Here is an 18,490-nt window from a genome sequence, read left to right on the forward strand (position 1 = left end):
ACAGCTCACAGCAACCTCCAACTCCTGGGCTCAAGTGAGTCTCCTGCCTCCGCCTCCCAAGTAGCGGGGACCACAGGTGCCCGCCACAGTGCCCGGCTATTTTTTGGTTGCAGCCATCATTGTTGTTTTGGCGGGCCCAGGTTGGATTTGAACCCGCAACCTTAGGTGTATGTGGCTGGCGCCTTAGCCACTTGAGCCACAGGCGCTGAGCCAGAACACATAACTCTTGTAGTAAAAGATATTTTAATTTAAAAAGGTGTAGTAGTTTTTCTCTTTTCATTCATTATAAATAGCCCATCAATCTACAGAAAGATTCATTTGATGGCTGGAGACTTAGGGACTGATGGAAATGGTGCTTCTGAATTCTCTTGGCTCTGGGATCCATGGAGGTGGATCAGGTCCCCAGGCTAATTTGGATAACAACAAGGGTCAGTGGCTTTTTTTATTGAACTGAGAACTGATTTAAGGAGAAGAATGGCCTATGTTGGTCACTGTGATGAGGCCTCACCCCAAAGATAGAATGACCTGGCACAGCCCACAGGCCTGGGCTTTAGGACACCCTGCACTTGGGAACTAATGCTCTGGTTGTCATCTTGCAATTTTTAATATGTTCTTCTCTGCATTTGTGTTTTGTAAGTGAAGTGTAGTGGGACATTGGAGCTTGCATGGGGGTCTGCAGCCTCAGCTCACATTTACTCCTACCTCCCTTTGGCCCACCACACCTGCATGGGTTCTTGGCCACCCACTCTCTGATGCTTAGTGCCTGGCCCTGCCCAGGCTTCCCCTCCCAGCTCCACCCGGTGTGATGGCCCAGGGTAGTGGCTGATTGTCATCAGGGGAGGAAGCTTGTGTTCCACTTTGGCCATCTGTCTCTAGAAGGACCTGAGCATGAGGGGCTGAGTGCCCTGTGGCTGTTCAGCAGGCAGTGGGTATTTGTCTTCCCTTGGCTAGCGTGAAGTGGTGTATTCACTAGGTGAGTAGTCAGGGGCCTCCCACCTGCCCCAGATCCAGGTCCTGATTGCGCCTGGATTGCTGGTTGCCATACGTTGGGAATCTCCTGTTTGTGTGTGCTGGGGCAACAGTGGAGTGGGGACGGGGCCGTTGACTTCTCTGGCCCAGGTGAGGTCTCTGCATTTTCACTTTGCCCTGGACCTTGAAGATCATGGCATTCCCCGAGTGTATCCGAGGCCCCCACTTCAGTGTGGGTACTCAGTCACTGTGCTCTCGTCACCTCCTGGGCATCCTGTGTGTTGACCACAATACCCTCCTGATAATGAAGCACCCTGTGTGTGGCCCTTTTTGCCTCCAAATTCCTCCATTGTTACCATGTGTTTCTGTGAAGGAGCAGATCACAAGGTTACCCTGGGGCTCCAGCTGTGTCCTATGATATTTTTGTCAGAGTCTAGTGGTATTTAGTTCTTTTACAGAGAAATATTACAGACCTCCAAGTACTTTTCAGCAGCAGTCAGGCACATCATCATTTGCAGACACTTAGACCTCAGGAATGCCCTAGATTTCAGCAAAGCATTTAGGAAAAGCTCTTACTTTGTCTTTGTGAATAAAATGGAGTGATATGAACAAGCACGTGGTGGCAGAGTGGATTGTCTTCTGTGCTTATGATGTGCTGATTAATACTTGTAGGTCAGCTGCTAATGGAGAATGACAGGACTCTAGGACTGATCAATGTCTTTGATCAGGAGTGTTGATGAGGACTGAAGATGTGCAGATATCAAATGCGTGGGTGTCCTGAAGCTGGACAGGAGAACAGATGTGATTGATGTCACCATTATAAACTCTGCAGGTTTGAATGATGGGCCGTGTCACACAAGAATAAATTGAACAGAATATACTTGGATCCAAAAATGGCATGTGATAAATAGAACCCTTGGGATTTTAACTGCCTGTGAATTCAGCATAAGCTAGTTAAAAGAAAAAAATAAAAGGTCGTCCCAAAACAAGCTGAAAACTTACATCCACAGAAAATCCTGCACGCAGATGTTTATAGCAGGTTTATTCATGATTGCCCCCAACTGGGAGCAGCCAAAATGTTCTTCAATAAGTGAGAGGATACATTTTAGTATAACATACAATGGGATGTTATTCAGTCATCAAACAATATATGCTCTCAAGCTACAGAAACCCCCAGAGAAACCTTCAGTGCATCTCACTAAGTGAAAGAAACCAAGAGGAAAAGCCGCGTGGGACCCTAACTTAATGGCATTCTGGAAAGGGCAAAACTATGGAGGAAATGGAAAAATCATGGTTGACAGAGGCTTGGGAGCAGGAGGGAGGAATAGGTGGGGAGCAAGGGATTTTTTAGGGCAGCAAAACTATTCTGTAAGATACAGTAATGCTGGATACATGTCATTATGCCTTTGTTAGAACCCATAGAATGCTCTGAAAAAGAAAAATTTCGAATTCAAATTAAAAAAGAAAAAGCCTGTAAATTGGGGCCAGTCTTTCCAGCCCTTTTCATATGAGAGTGGGCAGACCAAGAGGCAGAAATTGGTGCCCAGCAACTATTTAGCAGAGTGGCGACAGCCGGATCTGAGCCATGCTGCCTGGATTCATGTGCTGGTCCTGCTTTTTCCGTATTTTGGGGCTTTGAGCACTTTTCTTCACCTGTTTGCCCATCTGTAAATGGGGATGATGGTGGTACTTCCCTCAAGGTCTCGTCAGGAATAAATGAGTGAACACATATAAACCTCATAGAATAGTGCCAGTACTCCCTGGAGTTCAGCTCTGTTACTCATTCTGGGTTTGGGTCTGGAGGGCAGACCTGGCACCGTTGGTGGAGGGAGGCAAAGTCAGGGGCAAACTTTCTAAGGCCTAGGCTCTAGCCTCATTGCTCCCCACCTGTTCCTTTGTGTATATTATTTCCCAGACTTCAGTGCTTTTGTCTCTTTCTTACTTGGCCAAATCTGACTTCTTCGGGAAGTCAAAGTTCAGATGCCCCCTTTTCTCGAGAGCTTCTCTGATTTCCTTATGTGGTAATCAGCTCTGTTTTCTGCTCCTGCAGCATTTTGATTAGTACTGGGGTTAAGGGAGTTCGTTTCTGATTGCTTTGCTGGCTTTGCAGGGGCAGCCTGGGGTTTCGTCACCAGTGTTTTCCCAGCAACCCGCCCAGTGTCTGAAAGATGCCTGGGAATGGAATGGAAGCAGAATTTTCCCCTCCTTCCAGTAATAGCCATGGGCGAAAGAGTGAAACTCTGTCTCAAAAAGGAACAGACAAAAAAACCCCAAAAAACATAAACAAAAACATGCATTTGTAAATTTTATATTCTCTATGTATGAAGTACTCCATTATCAAAATAGTTAAGGTTGTATGTCACAGGGACTTGGGAGCCACCTTGAATAAGCTCCCCTGGGACGCTGGAGGGTCAGTAGGGGTGGCACTGTGGACAAGCACATCAAATATGCGCAAATTACTGTCCATAATAATGGGGGGAAAGAAAATGGAGAAAAACCAAGTTAGTTACCTTTAGAGCAGCGGTTCTCAACCTGGGGGTCATGACCCACAGGAACTGTATTAAAGGGCCACAGCATTAGGAAGGTTGAGAACCACTGCTTTAGAGGATGCCAGGATATGGCCTCGCTATCTTGGGAAAAGGCTGGTAAATAAAGGGCAGGATCATGGAATTGAGCCTTTCTTATGAGCTCCATCCCTCAGCATAATCAGACATTGATGAGGGCAAATCTGTCTCTCTAGACGTGATCCAGCTCACCCCAAAGCAGGAATGAAGGTCTGTCACCCCAGTGTAGCCTCTGAGGACTCAATCACTAGGCAGTGATCACCTGTGGCTACCATGTCACAAAAACACGGGCACCAGACACCCCAACAGTATGTATGACTTTTGGTGGAAACACGTATCACCACCTATTGTAAGATTTTACAGAAAAAATGAAATCTAACCTAAATCTGATCAAGCCTCTGCATCCAGCTACCAGTTTATAATCTATAAGAAAGATAGCGGAAAATGTTAAACTAAATCACAAGGGGACTGTGAACTCATGGAAAACTTTGTTGGACAAATGAGTCTGCCTCTTCTGCAAAAAATTAATAGAATTAAAAAAAAAAAAAGGATGGCAAGGGACCTGCATCATCCAGGAAACTTAAAATAAACATCTACCACAGTGTAGGGCTTTTTCCATTCTGTGTCGCTGAGTGTGTGTGTACATGAGCCAAAATGGGGAAGTGTGAACCTTGATAGAATATCTGATGACATTAAGAATTAAAATACTCTTTTAGTATTGTTGTTTCTAGTATTCTTGGAAGATAAATGGCAGTATTCACAGATTAAATTATATAATGATTGGAATTAGCTCCCAGTAATTTAGTGGTTCTTAGCAGGTGGGACTATAGAGTGTAATAGAAGATAGGAGATTGTACGTGGAGAAGTCAAGCTGGTTCTTCATTCTCTGGCCTTTCTTTCTCTATGTGTTTGAAATTAACCAGAAATAAGAGCTTTTTATAAACCACCTTAATTGTCCAACAGCCCATCCTTCTCAAATATTACGTAATACCTGTAAAATGAATACATTAAATTTATAAGTGTATCTAAGATTTTATTTTTTTTCGAACCCTAAGCCTACCTTAACCAAATATTTTATTTATTTATATATTATTTTTGAGAGAGAGTCTCACACTGTTGCCCTGGGCAGAGTGCCAGAGTATCATAGCTCATAGAAACCTCAAACTCTTGAGCTCAAGCAACCCTCTTATCTCAGCCTACTGAGTAGCTGGGGCTATAGGTGCCCACCACAATGCCCGGCTAGTTTTTTATTTTAGTAGAGATGGGGGTCTCACTCTTGCTTAGGATAATCTCAAACTCCTAAGCTCAGGAAATCCACCTGCCTCAGCTTCCCAGAATGCTAGGATTACAGGTGTGAGCCACCACGCCTGGCACAACCAGATATTTCAAAGTGGAACCAAATGAGTGAGACAAATGATCTTACTCATTATAAATGATAAATAATTAAAATACCAAGTATGTAAAGTCTCTCTTTTTGAATGACATCTTTAAATATCTATATTTCTACAAGTATTTTTTTAACCTTCTATTTTTCATTTACTTTTCTTTTTTTAAAATTTCAGGACATTAGGAGTATACCTGTTTTATTTACATAGTTTCTTTTTTATACAGATTGAGTCAAAGTTACAAGTGTGCCCGTTAGCCAGATAGTGTGCACTGTACTCAGCAGGTGTGAGTTTACCCATCTCTCTTCCCCCTTCCCTCAGTTTGATTTTCATTGAGATTTACTTCCATCTGTGCACTCGAGTGTTGATCTATTAGTTCTTTTTTTTGAGACAGAGCCTCGAGCTGTCCCCTTGGGTACAGTGCTGTGGCATCACAGCTCACAGCAACCTCCAACTCCTGGGCTCAAGTGAGTCTCCTGCCTCAGCCTCCCAAGTAGCTGGGACCACAGGCGCCCGCCACAACGCCCGGCTATGTTTTGGTTGCAGCCATCATTATTGTTTGGCGGGCCCGGGCTGGATTCAAACCCGCCACATTAGGTGTATGTGACTGACGCCTTAGCCACTTGAGCCACAGGCGCCGAGCCTGATCTATTAGTTCTAATTTGGTATTGAGTACATGTGTTTGTTTCTCTATTCCTGTGACATGTCACTTAAAAGAATGGTCTCTAGTTCCATCTAGGTTGTCACCAAAGATGCCAGATCAGCATATGTATGGCTGAGTCGTACTCCATGGTGTGCCTATGCCACCTCTTACTAATCCGTCATATTGGTGGGCACCTGGGTTGTTTCCACATCTTTGTGATTGTGGACTGTGCTGCTATAAACATTCAAGTGCAGGTGTTTTTTTTTTATTATTTATATAAAATGACCTTTCTTCCTTTTGGGTGTACACCCACCAGTGGGCTAGATCAAATGGTAGGTCTACTTTAAGTTTTAGAGGTATAATCGGATAATTTTCCACAGGGGTTGTACTAGTTTGTTTAAGTAGAAATTCTTCATCTTAGGGATTTGTTTCTCAAACATTTCTATACATCATTTTGAGGCTAAAAAATGGTAAACTACCAAGAATCAATTATGTAGTCCCATATAGTCTGAGCAATTGTTGGGGTTGCCTTCTTAGATGACAGAGGATTCTTAATGACCAAGAAGACGTTGGCCAAGATGCCACCTAGACCCTTGCCTAGGACAGAAAGGAAACAGCCATCCTGGTGCTCTTTGGAGTTGCTATGGCATTGACCTCCCAGTTAGGTCTGGCAGCCAGGTCTGTGGGTTGAGGTCCTGTTATTACTTGTTTCATTCTTATAAGTTTGTAATTTCCACTAAAAAAATAATTAATGGCCTTCATTGCTTCAGTTGGTATTATATTTCTTTGTTTTTTAAAAAGATCCTTAAACGGCTTTGTGGCTCACTCTGAGGACCTTTAATCTGGAGGGAATCTTCTGTGTCTGCTAGGACTTTGCCTGCCACTGCACAGAGGCCGTTCTAAGGGAAAATACCAGTTCCTTCTCATGCCCTATGAGCCACGCCATGTTGCCGCTCATTAGTGGGTCCTGAGTCAGTGTACTGAGTCAGAGCCAGCAGTTAAGTACATAATAGAAGAGAATGGAAAATATTGAAAGGTACTGTGACTAGCAAGGATAGATAATATTTTTTAAAACTTATTTTCTTTGTATGTATTTGGATGTAAAGTCGTTCCTTAGTGAGGATCACTGTCCGCATTTTGAAAACTGCCTCTTCCATGTGAGGTGGGGAAACGGAGAGAGCTCAGCACACGGACAGGAGCAAGAATTCATCCTGAACTGAGCATGTGGAGGGAGACCCCAAACAGAACACATGACACAACGTGGTCTTGGGTAAAACAAGCACAAGGGCCATGAAAACAGAGAACGTGGTGGCTCCTTTAGTGGAGGAACAAATTGTTGCTAAAGGCATGGATTATGGCATTTTATTAATTTTGTTAATTTTATCTCTCTGCACTCCTTATGCCATTTATTCTTTTTTGGTAGCACTGTGCTTGGCCCCTGTAGCAGTCCACAAATACCTTTCTAGTGGATGCAAATACAGTAATTAGACCACTTGTTTGAGAGGACCCAGGGGTAGGAGCCTTGGGGCTAGGAATCTGCATTCCCCACCCTGGCAGTGGTTGCAGACCAGTAGTGAAGAAGCACTGAATTAGGCCATACACTCATTTTTCTGGTCTAGGCAACACATACAGTCAGCTTTAGAGCAGAGTCAGTGGTGGAAGTTGGGTCTCGGCTTCACCCAGCATCTCAGCAGAGCCCCTTCTCACCAAACACACTGCATAACCTTCCAGGCGATGCCTGGACTCCGGGGCTTCTTCTCCACTCATCTCATGCTTTCTGCTGCCCCACCAGGCATTTTCCTAAATTACCTACATTTCGTTTTCTTGCTCTATATCTTGGGCTTTCAATATTGCCTGTAGCATAGGACCAAATGCCACAGCCTGCCAGGCTCAGGTGCTTCCCCTGTCCGCTGACTCTGACCTTTTGTTCATGTTGTATCCTCTCATTGCATCCATTCTTCCAAACCGTATTGGAGCCCCACATCTATAAGTCCTTCCCTGCTTTGGAGTTAACCATCCCTCCCTCGTGCTTCTCCTCACTCTTTGCTCACAATGCTATTTCAGCTCCTTGGACTTTGTAAGTTCTGCCTGTGTTTGCCTGATGAGAAAGCAAGTTCACAGAAGGCTCATGTATCCTTCTCTATCTAGCCTGGCAACTGGTGTTAAACATTTTTAAAATTAATTTTTCTATGAGTTCTGATTCCATCAAAGCTAATAACAATCAGCCGCTTGGCCAATTAGCTTGTGTAAAGCAGGGGTTTCAACCTCAGTTCGACATCTAGGTGCAAAGGTTCTGTGACTTCTTTGTGATTTTATTCTTTCATAAACCCGACCCAAAAAAGTACTGCAGAGTTTCTGTGCTATTCATAGCAAAGCATTTTTAGTTTGTTTCTCTCCAGAGAAGAAGCAGACAGGTGGACAAAAGGGGCATGATCTTAAAGAGAAAGAGTTAGCAAATTGGATCCTTAAAACCGACTGTTTTTAAGAGGTGGGGGTGAGGTAGAAAAGTGCATAGGGGATAAAAGAAAAACATAAGACAGGGGACAGTGAACAAAGGGCATCTGCTGACCTGGGTCTGTTAGGAAGCTCTGCAGCTCAGCTTTGCTGCCCACCCTGTTTCAGGTCAGTTCCATTCTTCACATGTTAGCAGAGAAGCTCAGCCCTGGGTGCAATATTGGGCCATACCCAAGATAGCAAATCTTCTGCTCAAATTAGACGGAAGAGTAGAAAGCCTAGCACAAAAGTGCACATGAGTCAAGTACTTTATGCCTATTGAATAAACTTCATGCAATCACATAGGGGTGATTTCGAAAAGTGAAATCATTATTGAATGCATTTTTTGTTTCTGTGGCAGGAAGTAAGCCTAAGTTTTAAAAAGGATTAAAAATCCTCAAATTGAAATAATAATTTGTCTGTTTTGCTGTTTATAGGTTTCTTGCATTGACTCCATGGAGAGTGTATCACCTGATTTCCATCATGATACTTGGGCGTGTAATTATGCAAATAATAAAGGATATGGTTTTGTCTAGAACAAGAGGTAAGAACACTGAGATTTTATTTTTATGTGTGTTTAATTTTCTAGATCTTGAATTTCTGATCTTTGAGTAGACATATTAATTAATTCGCATTTTGAACAGGAGCAAAGTAATAGATTATATAGGCATTGACTTGGCTTTTTAAAATATGTTAATTTACTTCACTGACATTTCCCTAGTCATAACTGCCGGGCAGAGGTTTGTGTATGCTGATTCATTTCTTGACTTTGGTATTTTAAATACCATTATGATGTTTATGTAGACTAGAGTGAAGGTAACAGTTAAATATTTATTACATGCTACCTGATGAGACTGGGCTTCTGGGAAATGGACTGGTATGTGAAAGATTTCTTTGCCCCAGTGAAGAAGAAAACAATTAATTTAGGGTTTAAAAACAAGTGAACTTTTCTAGAAATAGAATGTAAATGTTTTGACACAATGACTATGCAAATTACATGAAATTTATGTGAACCAGCTTGATGAAAGTGTTTCAAAATGTATGTGAAAACACTACACTGTACCCCCTGTTTGCATTAATGTATAGAGCTATCATTTAATTAAAAAAAAACGAGTAATGGTTAAATAGATTCTAAAAAATGAGTTAATGATGAAAAGGAATTGATTTTAAGCATTAAGTTTTCAAGGTAGAGCTTGAATTTTTAAAATTTGCTTAATTTGCTTTTGAGTAATTCAAGTGTGTTACAGTTCTAAGTCAAGCTTTGCCATACTTGGGTGGCCTCTTCTCCCAGTGTTTGAGTTAGTTTTGGTAACTGGACAAAAAACCCTCCTAGGAGTAATTGAACCCTAGGAACCTAAATGTAAGAAGGTCAATGTGATCAAGAATACTCAAGAGGAGGTTACAATGAGGCAAATGTACCTCCCCAAAGTGGAGGGATTATTTTGGCTGAGGTCCATGTGTGTTGATGTGCATGAGAACTGCCCAGAATTCCGGACCTGGTGGGGAAACCGAGTCCAGCTTTGTGGGCAGCAGCTTCTCCTTCCTAATGGCAGCTCCAGACCAGGGACATGAGCTGTTATGGGCATCCTATCATCTTCCGTGGGTCTGCTTTAAATGCAGTTTATATTTTAAGTCCATACATACGATTTTTAAACTAAATTATCATGTTAACCGTTTTTAGAAAAATTGTTTTACATTAGTGTGTTTCCAGCTTTGAAGGTAATCCCTTCCCAGTGTTCTGGGAAGACTCACAAACGCAATTTTGTCCAGATAGTGCTTTATCATGATTCTGTGGATTTCAGTTACATTCTTATGTGCAATCCTCCCCCCTACCCCTTCACTTTCCGTTTTTCTATTTCGGAGAGCAGATACGTAGCTCCCCAACTTCAGGCTGTAGCAGACCATTGCTCTGATACTCATCCACCAAGGATGTGTGAAACCACCTGGAGGTGGTGCCTCTCTGTGCAATAGGGTTTTGTTGAGCAATCCCTGGCGATCGCCCTGCCTCAGTCTGATTTGTGCCCAACAGAGAGGAGCTTGTTTAGACTTTGTAATGTTTTGAACCTCTGGGGCCTCCTCATGGGACTCTTAGAAGATAAAGCCACCCGCACGTTTAATAGCAGCCATCTTAGCTGAGCAGAGCAAGTTGGCTCAAAAGCAAACTGAGGACCTCAGTGTTTTCTGGGTGAGTTAAATTTGACCCTAGTCAGGACACAAGTTATAGACAAATGTGAAAGGCCAAGGATGAAGTTGAAAGACTTTAGAACTGTCCTTTTGTCACTCCTGGCCTCTCACAGGGGAATTGTTTCCAATGTGGCCTTGCAAATGTGGACATCCCATACTTACCAATTGCAGGAAACCTTCCCAGTAGAAAGGTTCAGTCCTCTAATTAAGGTGGTAGAGTTAAAAGAATATTAGCCTAAAGAGTCTGATTCCTGAGATAGTTCACTTCATTTCCTTCCAAATAGAGTCTGTGGCTCTTGTTATAAATTGTTGCAAACTTTGTGGCTCAAACCAGAAATTTCTCAACAGAAATTTTTTCTCTAATATCTAGAGGCCAATAGTTCAAAGTCAGTATCACTGGGCCAAAATCCATGCATTGGGAGGGATGTACTCCCTCCAAGGCTCTAGGGAAGGATCTGTCTGTCCCTCGCCTCTTTCAGCTCTGGTAGCTTACACTGCATCATCCACAGACTCTGTCCTTGTGGTCACACTGCCTCAGCTGCTGTGTCACATCAGCCTGTCTCCCTCTTCTAAGGACACTTGTGACTGCATTTGGGACCCCGCCCCCCGATCATGCAAGATTATTTCCATGTCTCATGTGTCTTGGCCTGATCACATCTGCAGAGATGCCTTTTCTTTTCTTTTTTTTTTTAGAGACAGAGTTTCATTATGTCGCCCTCGGTAGAGTGCTGTGGCATCACAGCTCACAGCAACCTCAAACTCCTGGGCTTAAGTGATTCTCTGGCCTCAGCCTCCAGAGTAGCTGGAACTATAGGCACCTGCTACAACTCCCAGCTATTTTTCTTGTTGCAGTTTGGCTGAGGCTGGGTTCGAGCCCGCCACACTCAGTATATGGGGTCGGTGCCCTACCCACTGAGTCACAGATGCCACCCCAGAGACACCTTTTCCACATAAAATAACATTCACAGATTTCAAGAATTAAGACTTGATATCCTTGTAAGCTACTTACTCAGCCTACTCTTCTATTTGAAACTTTTTGTCTTGTAAAACTGTAGAAACCCTCCTCCTACCACAGGGCTTTAGAAGGGTCAAATAAAGGCATAAAATAAATGCCTTCAGCATAGTGATGGGCTGCTTGCCAGGACCACACGGGGTTTGCTTGTTGACGGTCCGTCTGTGCTGAGCGCCCTTCTGTGTCAAGGCCGCTCCTGGGCACCGGGGCCTCCGGTGGGATCCGGACACAGCCAGCTTCTGCCCTCACACTCCAGGGGCAGGTCTTTGTTGGAGTCCAATCTTTCTGTCAGGCTTTTCACCCGGTGACATTGCTCTGAATATAGCATTTCTACTGCATGGGGTGGCGGGGGGAAGGAGAAAGGGGAATAATTACTCTACTTTCCCAGACCTCTTTAGTCTCTGACTGAGGAAACACTGCTGCCGGCTTCGTCTTTCTTTAGTAAAATCTTTCGGACAAAGACCCATTTGAGCCTTGCGAATAGTTGGCAGGAGGCTGAATTTGCAGGCCTCGGAGCGCTCCTGCCATGAATTGGTCTCTGCAAGGCGCAGTTTGGCCTCAAGTCAGGACCACAGGCAGTTATGGCAATGCCATGGCTTCAGTCAGAGCTGCCAGCCACTCTCATCAGACACCTCAGCTCACAGCAGTGACAATGACAGTAGGACAGCCTCACATTCGGTCTCTTTAGGCAGCCTGAGGATCTCAGCTTCTCTGCTTCTTGTGTTTTTTTGGCTAAAGATATTCAACTTTTATAGAGAAGAGTTTCATTCTGCCCCTCCCCACAGTTTCCAATTTCTTTTTACTCTCTTAATGAATTTTTAAGTGCACAGTATTATAGACAATATGTTCCTTGTTGTCGAGCAGACTCCTGGAACGTTTCATCATTGAAGGCTGGAACTCTGCACACGCTGAACAGCCAAGGCTCCCTTTCTCCTTCCTCCAGCCCCTGGCAGCCGCCCTTGAGTTTGACTGTCCCCAGTTACTGTCACTACACCAGAGGTTTTCAACCTTTCTTTATCTCCCAGCACACTTGAACCTGTAGTTAAACTTCCATGGCGTACTTAAATTATGTTGATGAAAAAAAGAGTAAAAAAGAATATACTTACCGTGCTTTGAACTTCTTTCAAAAATAACTTACTAAATGATTTTTAAAAATTTTCATGGCTCACTGGTTAAAAGTCACTGTTCTACATCATCTTAGATGCTTACTAGGAAATAGATGGGCCAAAAAAAAAAAAAAAAAGGATACCATCTTGGGAGTTAACTCTGTGAAGGCTACAGGAACCCAGTCTCTATTTTGTGAGCTCCTGTGCAAACATCTGCTAGCTGCCAGGGGTCTCTCTCCTTGGTGTGCACCTGAGCGCCTGCTTCCCTGCATGAGTCTCTTAGTCTGGGTTCTGAGGAATTCTTCAGTGGCCTGAAAAACTGCTCCTGTATCCTTAAACTTTTCCTTAATCATCTTTTCTCTCTCTCTCTCTCATTGAAATAGAACCAATCATTTCTGCCCCTGGCTCTGTAGAAGTTCAACTACTGCCCTGTGCCATGAGAGGAGGGGTCAATAGGTGGCCTCATGGCTCCCCCAGCCCCATATGGAGCATTTGCACCCACGGCCTCTTTCTGCCTCCCCTCCTGTGACATTTTCACTATACACTTAGGCCACATCCTTAGCACCCAGTTGCTATTGACTGAAGACCCAGTTGGGTTGGTGGCCCGAGAACTGTAGACTTTCCTGCACTCTGTCTGCCATTCCCACCTGTACTCCAGTGGCTTGTCTGACAGCTTGGATTTGGTCACCTACAAGGTCGCCTCATCTTTGACCTGGTCCTTTGGAAGCTCCCTGTCTCTACTATCTGCAGAGTGGGAGAGTCAATTCTCAGTGTGCTCTGGGTCTGCTCCTCCCCTGCCTCTGGCTCCTGTTGAACCAGCTCTTTGACCACAATTTGACTCTTTCCTGTTCAGCCTTTTTGCCTTTCAGCCTGTCCCTCAGTCTTGCCTTTGGCCTGCGTTTCTCCCTCTGCACAGCCCCTGCCTGGTCTCAGCTCATCTCATTATGGAGTTGCTGTCCTTACCATTCCAAAGGTCCTTGTTTCCTTACCCATCAACAATACTGGCTTCTACAGTGTTTAATAATAAAAGCAAGCAAGCAAACAGACATCCTACACCATTGTCTGCTTTCTCCACTCTTGGCTTCTTTGTTGTTAGAGAAATGCCAGGCGACATGAGGAGTTGATGCCTCTGGAATGTAGTCTTTTCACCTTCCAATTTTAGTTGAGACCTCACTGCTGCTCATAATTCCTTGGGTCCTTTTAAGTTGTTGATTTGTTTTTATATGCCACTTCACTCCAAAATGTTTGAAGCAGCTTACTAGGAACATAAAACACAAAACTGTTGAAAAGAGGTCAAGTAGATAAGCAGGAGTGACCATGATTGAGCAATAGCTTTTGTTTATTTATCCTCATGCTTACTGGTGGCTGAGCCAGAAAGGGCAGTTGGATTAATTGCACAATTCTAATTGAAAACAATGAAACAAGCAATTTTCAGAAATTTATGCCTGAAAGTAAATGTTAAAAAAGAATTTATCCATAGATCTTTGAAAGGGGCTATTGAAGAACATAAGGGAACATCTTTGGCCTTTTGTCTGATAGTAAGTGCAGAGATCTTCTCATGGTCATTTCTTATATTGAGTTTCTTTAAAGCTGATAGATGGGAGTATAATACAAGACATAGTCCAATAAAAACATTCATTGGAAAATTAAGAAAGCATATGAGATCTAGATATATATGCATTTTCTGTTAATTTCATTTGATCCTAAATAGAAGCTTAGAACATCTACAGTTCAAATAAATAAAATTTTTCTATTTTTTTTCAAATAATAGTTGTCTTAGTTTTGTCAGCACCGTGTCAAGATTCACCTTAGTGCACTTTGGCCCTTTTTAAGCAGCCACGTTTTCTTTCTTCCCTGAGCTGTTGTGGCTTAGGCCTCTCTCACAGCTCCTCTGCTGCCTACCTTGGGTCATATCTAAGGTGACCAGACGTCCCGCTTTTGGACGGACATTCTGGATTTTTAACAATTTGTCTCACATCCTGCAGCATTTTTAAAAAGTCCTGATTTTTGGAAAGAATGCATGACAAGCTAGGGAACAGCAGGAGAATGGGAAGGAAATATACTGTTTTAGGCTGCTGAAAGGGTTAATGTAACTCCATTTGAGAATGAAAAGGTTAATGTAACTTCATTTGGAAATGAAAAGGCTAATGTAATCTCCCTACTCCCCTCCTGGGCAAGGTCCCTAATCCCCTTCTGGGCAAGCCAGAAGGAGACTGGCTCCCTCCCTTGCTTCTAGGCAAGGACAATTAGCTCAGAAGGAGCCAAACTGTCTGGAACAAACAAGTGCCGCCGGCTGGTCCCGATTTTTGGAAAGAATAAACGACAAGCTAGGGAACACAGGAGAACAGGAAGGGAATATACGGTTTTCAGCTGCCATATGGCTATTTCAACAGGATATGAGTTTTATATTATTTTTGTTAATTTTATAATGTTAAACTTTAATAATAACAAATAATTGTTGAGAACTGATTATCGAGAACTGCTTATCAAAGTTTGCATTGTTGTCAGGACCCGCCCCCCCCACCCCTCCCCCTCAATGGTGTCCCGCTTTACCAATGTTAAAATCTGCTCACCTTAGTCATATCACTAGGGTATATTTTGTCTGCCGCAGTGGACAGTAAAATGTCTGAGACAAGGACCAGGTATTATAGAGCATAGCATCCCCCATGGTACCTACTCAAGTGTTTTGTATTTTGTAGAATCTCGGTAAATATTTCTGGGCTAATTGCTGTATTAGTCATGGTTCTAGAAGTATATAGTATAATTTGATTGTGTCTAGAGTTCTAAAGTGTCCCACTTTAAATAGCTTGGAATATATCTCTAAGTTGAAAAGTGTCTCAGGGGAAAAATATGTTGGTTTAGTTTCACATTTCGCTTCTCCCATTGCAGGTGCACAGTTGTGGAGGAGTCTCAGTGAAAGGTAGGGAGCTTTCCTTCACGGTCGCGGCCAATGGAGGGCAAGGTGGGGAGAGGACTGAGCCACCACCATGTATCTCTGAATTGATACCTTAATGACAGGGACCCAAATCCTATGGTAATTTACCAGAGTGGGAAAATGAACGTCCACACCATCAAACTGAAGCCAAAGGTTAAAACTGGGGCTCATTCTAGAAAATGGCTCGTATTTTGCTACAATATTGGGCAACATGAATTTGGGAGGGTTGTAATGTGTGAGGATTTGGAAGTGAAGGGAGGGGGGCATTTTCGTTTGGGATTTCCTTTTAGACTTATTTTTGGAGGCATGAGCAACACTGCTATAATGGGGGAAGAACAGGGCTCCACGGAGCCGGGGGAATCTTCTCTGTTGGAATCTTCCCAAAGGGCTGCCCTTGCATCCAGTTCAGAGGGCTGTGGAGTGAGACGCCCTTAGGGATGAGGATTATAGCTGCTGGCTGACCACTTGTCTCCTCGCCCAGCCAGGGACAAACACGAGCTCCCTCTTCATGTGAGTCCTTCATCCATCCATCCTAGGATAAAGGTACAATTTCTAAGAGGAAGAAAAGAGACTGAGTCAGTTGGTTAGGGAACGTCGTTCACTGCACCAACTGGGCACATGAGAAGTGGAAAAATAGAAAAAATAGTAGGATGAATATTCCAGTAAAATGTTTGTAGAAATTGAGTTTTCAAAAATTCTGCCTTAAAAATATATTTGTATTAAAAAAGATGATTGAGGTGTCTGATTTGGATTAAAGTGGACAAGAATGTGAAATGACTGTGCAAAAAAGGACAAAATAATGCCGTAGGGATCCTAGGATTTTTGTGTAATATCTTAAATCATGTGCCTTTGGAAGCTGTGCCTGTGGAAATAATACTTTTTTTCAGGTGTAAAGACTAATATTATGATCACTTTATGACTCTTGCTAGTTGCTTCATTTTGGATCCCAAATTTTCATGGGCAGAATGCAGACTTGCCAGGGGACTCAGGACAGGATGACATTGGCTATATGGAGAGAAATCTGGTCCCTGGGGGTTCTCACGGAGGTGGGGGGCTGCCTGGGAGGGGTGATCTGGCCCCGGGAGCCAGCACAGGATCCGATAGGCATTTGTCTTGCCCAGTGTTTCTGATCTGTGTCCTGTGAACAAGCAGCTTAAAGTTCTCTTTATATTTTATAGAAATTTCCTCCGGGAGTGTAAACACAAAGAAAACTCTGAATTACTCTTTTGAGACAGAAGCAGCTAATGCATTTTGGAATTGGTCACAATGTGTTTGGGTTTTGCTGTTGTCTGCTTCCACCCTCCTAGGCATTTTTCTACATTATCGTCTTTTAGGAAAAGGATTTAAATTGAGGATTGAAAGAGAAAGTTACACAGAGTGTTGGAAATCAATAAAGGGCAACAAGAAGGAATTTTGTACATAGTTCATCCAGGATGAATTTCTAGAATTACTGTAAATCGCAAATGTGCAGGCAGTACCTTTCTTTACTGTCAAAGTCTTATCAGTTGTTAGGGGAGGATTACGAAGAGAAGGAAAAGCAACCTGGGAACTTAAAATGTGGTTCCTTAACGGGAAGTACATTTATAACTCAGCAGCTGGATAAATAGAGCCAATGAGAAATATGCTTAAAATGTAGATTTCTTTTAAAAACTAATAACAAGAAAGCTTAAATTTGTTTGCTAAAGTAATTTGTATAATTGGAAACAAATCTAAGATATACTATCAGTGGTACGATGACGTAATTTCTACAATCATGATAAAATATGTTCAGTAACTCATTTTAAAAAGTTTCCTCTTTTTCAGTATTTTTATTTATTCAACAAATAAAGTCTGGAATACAGGAGGAAAAGATTTCCTGTTTTAGGCCTTATTGATAGAAATAGAGATTAATATTTTAAAGCCTTTCCATAAAAGTTCATCTTTTAATATCAAATCTTCATAAATTAATTTAGGAATTAGTAACTTGATAAGGGATAGAAACCGGATAGGGTTGGCAAGGGTTCACATTTTCTTCTTCCGTTCCATGTATGTTAGAGACATTTACTTAGTTCTCACAGGCTCTGAGGAACAATTCCTGCCAACAACTAAAGCCTCAAGACGGAAATTTATGAAGGTGAATGAAATGGATCTGTCTCTGCTGAGAAATTAAACTGTCCAGTGGATGCGAATCTCACATTAGCTGGTGTGTCTCTCTCCCCCTCTCAGGTTTTATTTTTTAGAACAGCGTTAGATTTACAGAATAATTGAGAAGACAGTACAGAATTCCCCTATGCTCCTGTCCACCTAAGTTAATAATCAAAAAGGTCAGAATCTAGTCTAAAGAGAGTTTATTTAAGAGAAAAATTTGAGGATAGCAGTCCAGAAAACACAGAATCACACAGAAGAGAAGTCAGTCTTTCAAAGTGTAGAAGTTTGAGATTCCGCAATAGTATAGGCAAAGTTTAGGGAAGCTTGACAGAATTTCAGACACCTTTATATATAAGGTTTAATGCATAATTATGATGGTCAAGGTGGTCTTTTTCTTTTAGGAAAGGGATATTTACCCTTCTACACTGAGGAGGTAACAGTCATGGGGTTTGTGCCATCTGGCCTGCCAATGAGACAGGAAAGCAGGCAGTTAATCTCCAGCAAGGATCCGTGATTGGAAGGGGGGAGGCCGTGTTTGTGCTCTTTTCTCATGGTTTATAGAGTAAGAACAAGGAGGAAGAGAGTTAATCTATAATCTAAGAAGCAGCAGTTATAACTATATGCTACATGACTCTGATCCCAAAAGGGTTTTTTCTGGTTTCTTTAAATGTTGTTTATTTTCACTCCCCCACCAAACACAGATTCCCCATTCATGGCATCTTAGATTGGTGTGGTACATTTGTAGCAGTCAATGAAGCACTTTATTAAGACTTTCATGTTAAATAAAGGACATACTTTGTTCAGATTTCCTTAGTTCTTATTCAATGTCCTTTCTCTGTTCCCGGATCTCGTCTAGAATGCCTCATTACATTTGTTCTTCATGTCTCCTTAGGCTCCTCTTAGCTCTGACAGTTTTTCAGAATTTCTTTCTATCTTTTTTTTGTTTTTGAGACAGAGCCTCAAGCTGTCCCCCTGGATAGAGTGCTATGGCATCACAGCTCACAGCAACCTCCAACTCCTGGGCTCAAGCGAGTCTCCTGCCTCAGCCTCCCAAGTAGCTGGGACCACAGGC

General features: G+C 42.7%; 1 protein-coding gene across 1 annotated transcript in view; it reads left to right on the forward strand.

Moving 5' to 3' along the window:
• The window catches only part of RETREG1 (reticulophagy regulator 1), a 146,993-nt gene that overhangs the window by 41,943 nt on the left and 86,560 nt on the right, over nt 1–18,490 (forward strand). The window contains exons 2-3 of the mRNA XM_003789539.2: nt 8,492–8,598; nt 15,246–15,276. Coding sequence (XP_003789587.1) covers nt 8,492–8,598; nt 15,246–15,276 — 138 coding nt within the window. The remainder of the gene's footprint in view (nt 1–8,491; nt 8,599–15,245; nt 15,277–18,490) is intronic.

This window comes from Otolemur garnettii, unplaced genomic scaffold (genome assembly GCF_000181295.1).
Source record: "Otolemur garnettii isolate 467f Iridium unplaced genomic scaffold, OtoGar3 scaffold00033, whole genome shotgun sequence".
NCBI classification, from domain to species: Eukaryota; Metazoa; Chordata; class Mammalia; order Primates; family Galagidae; genus Otolemur; species Otolemur garnettii.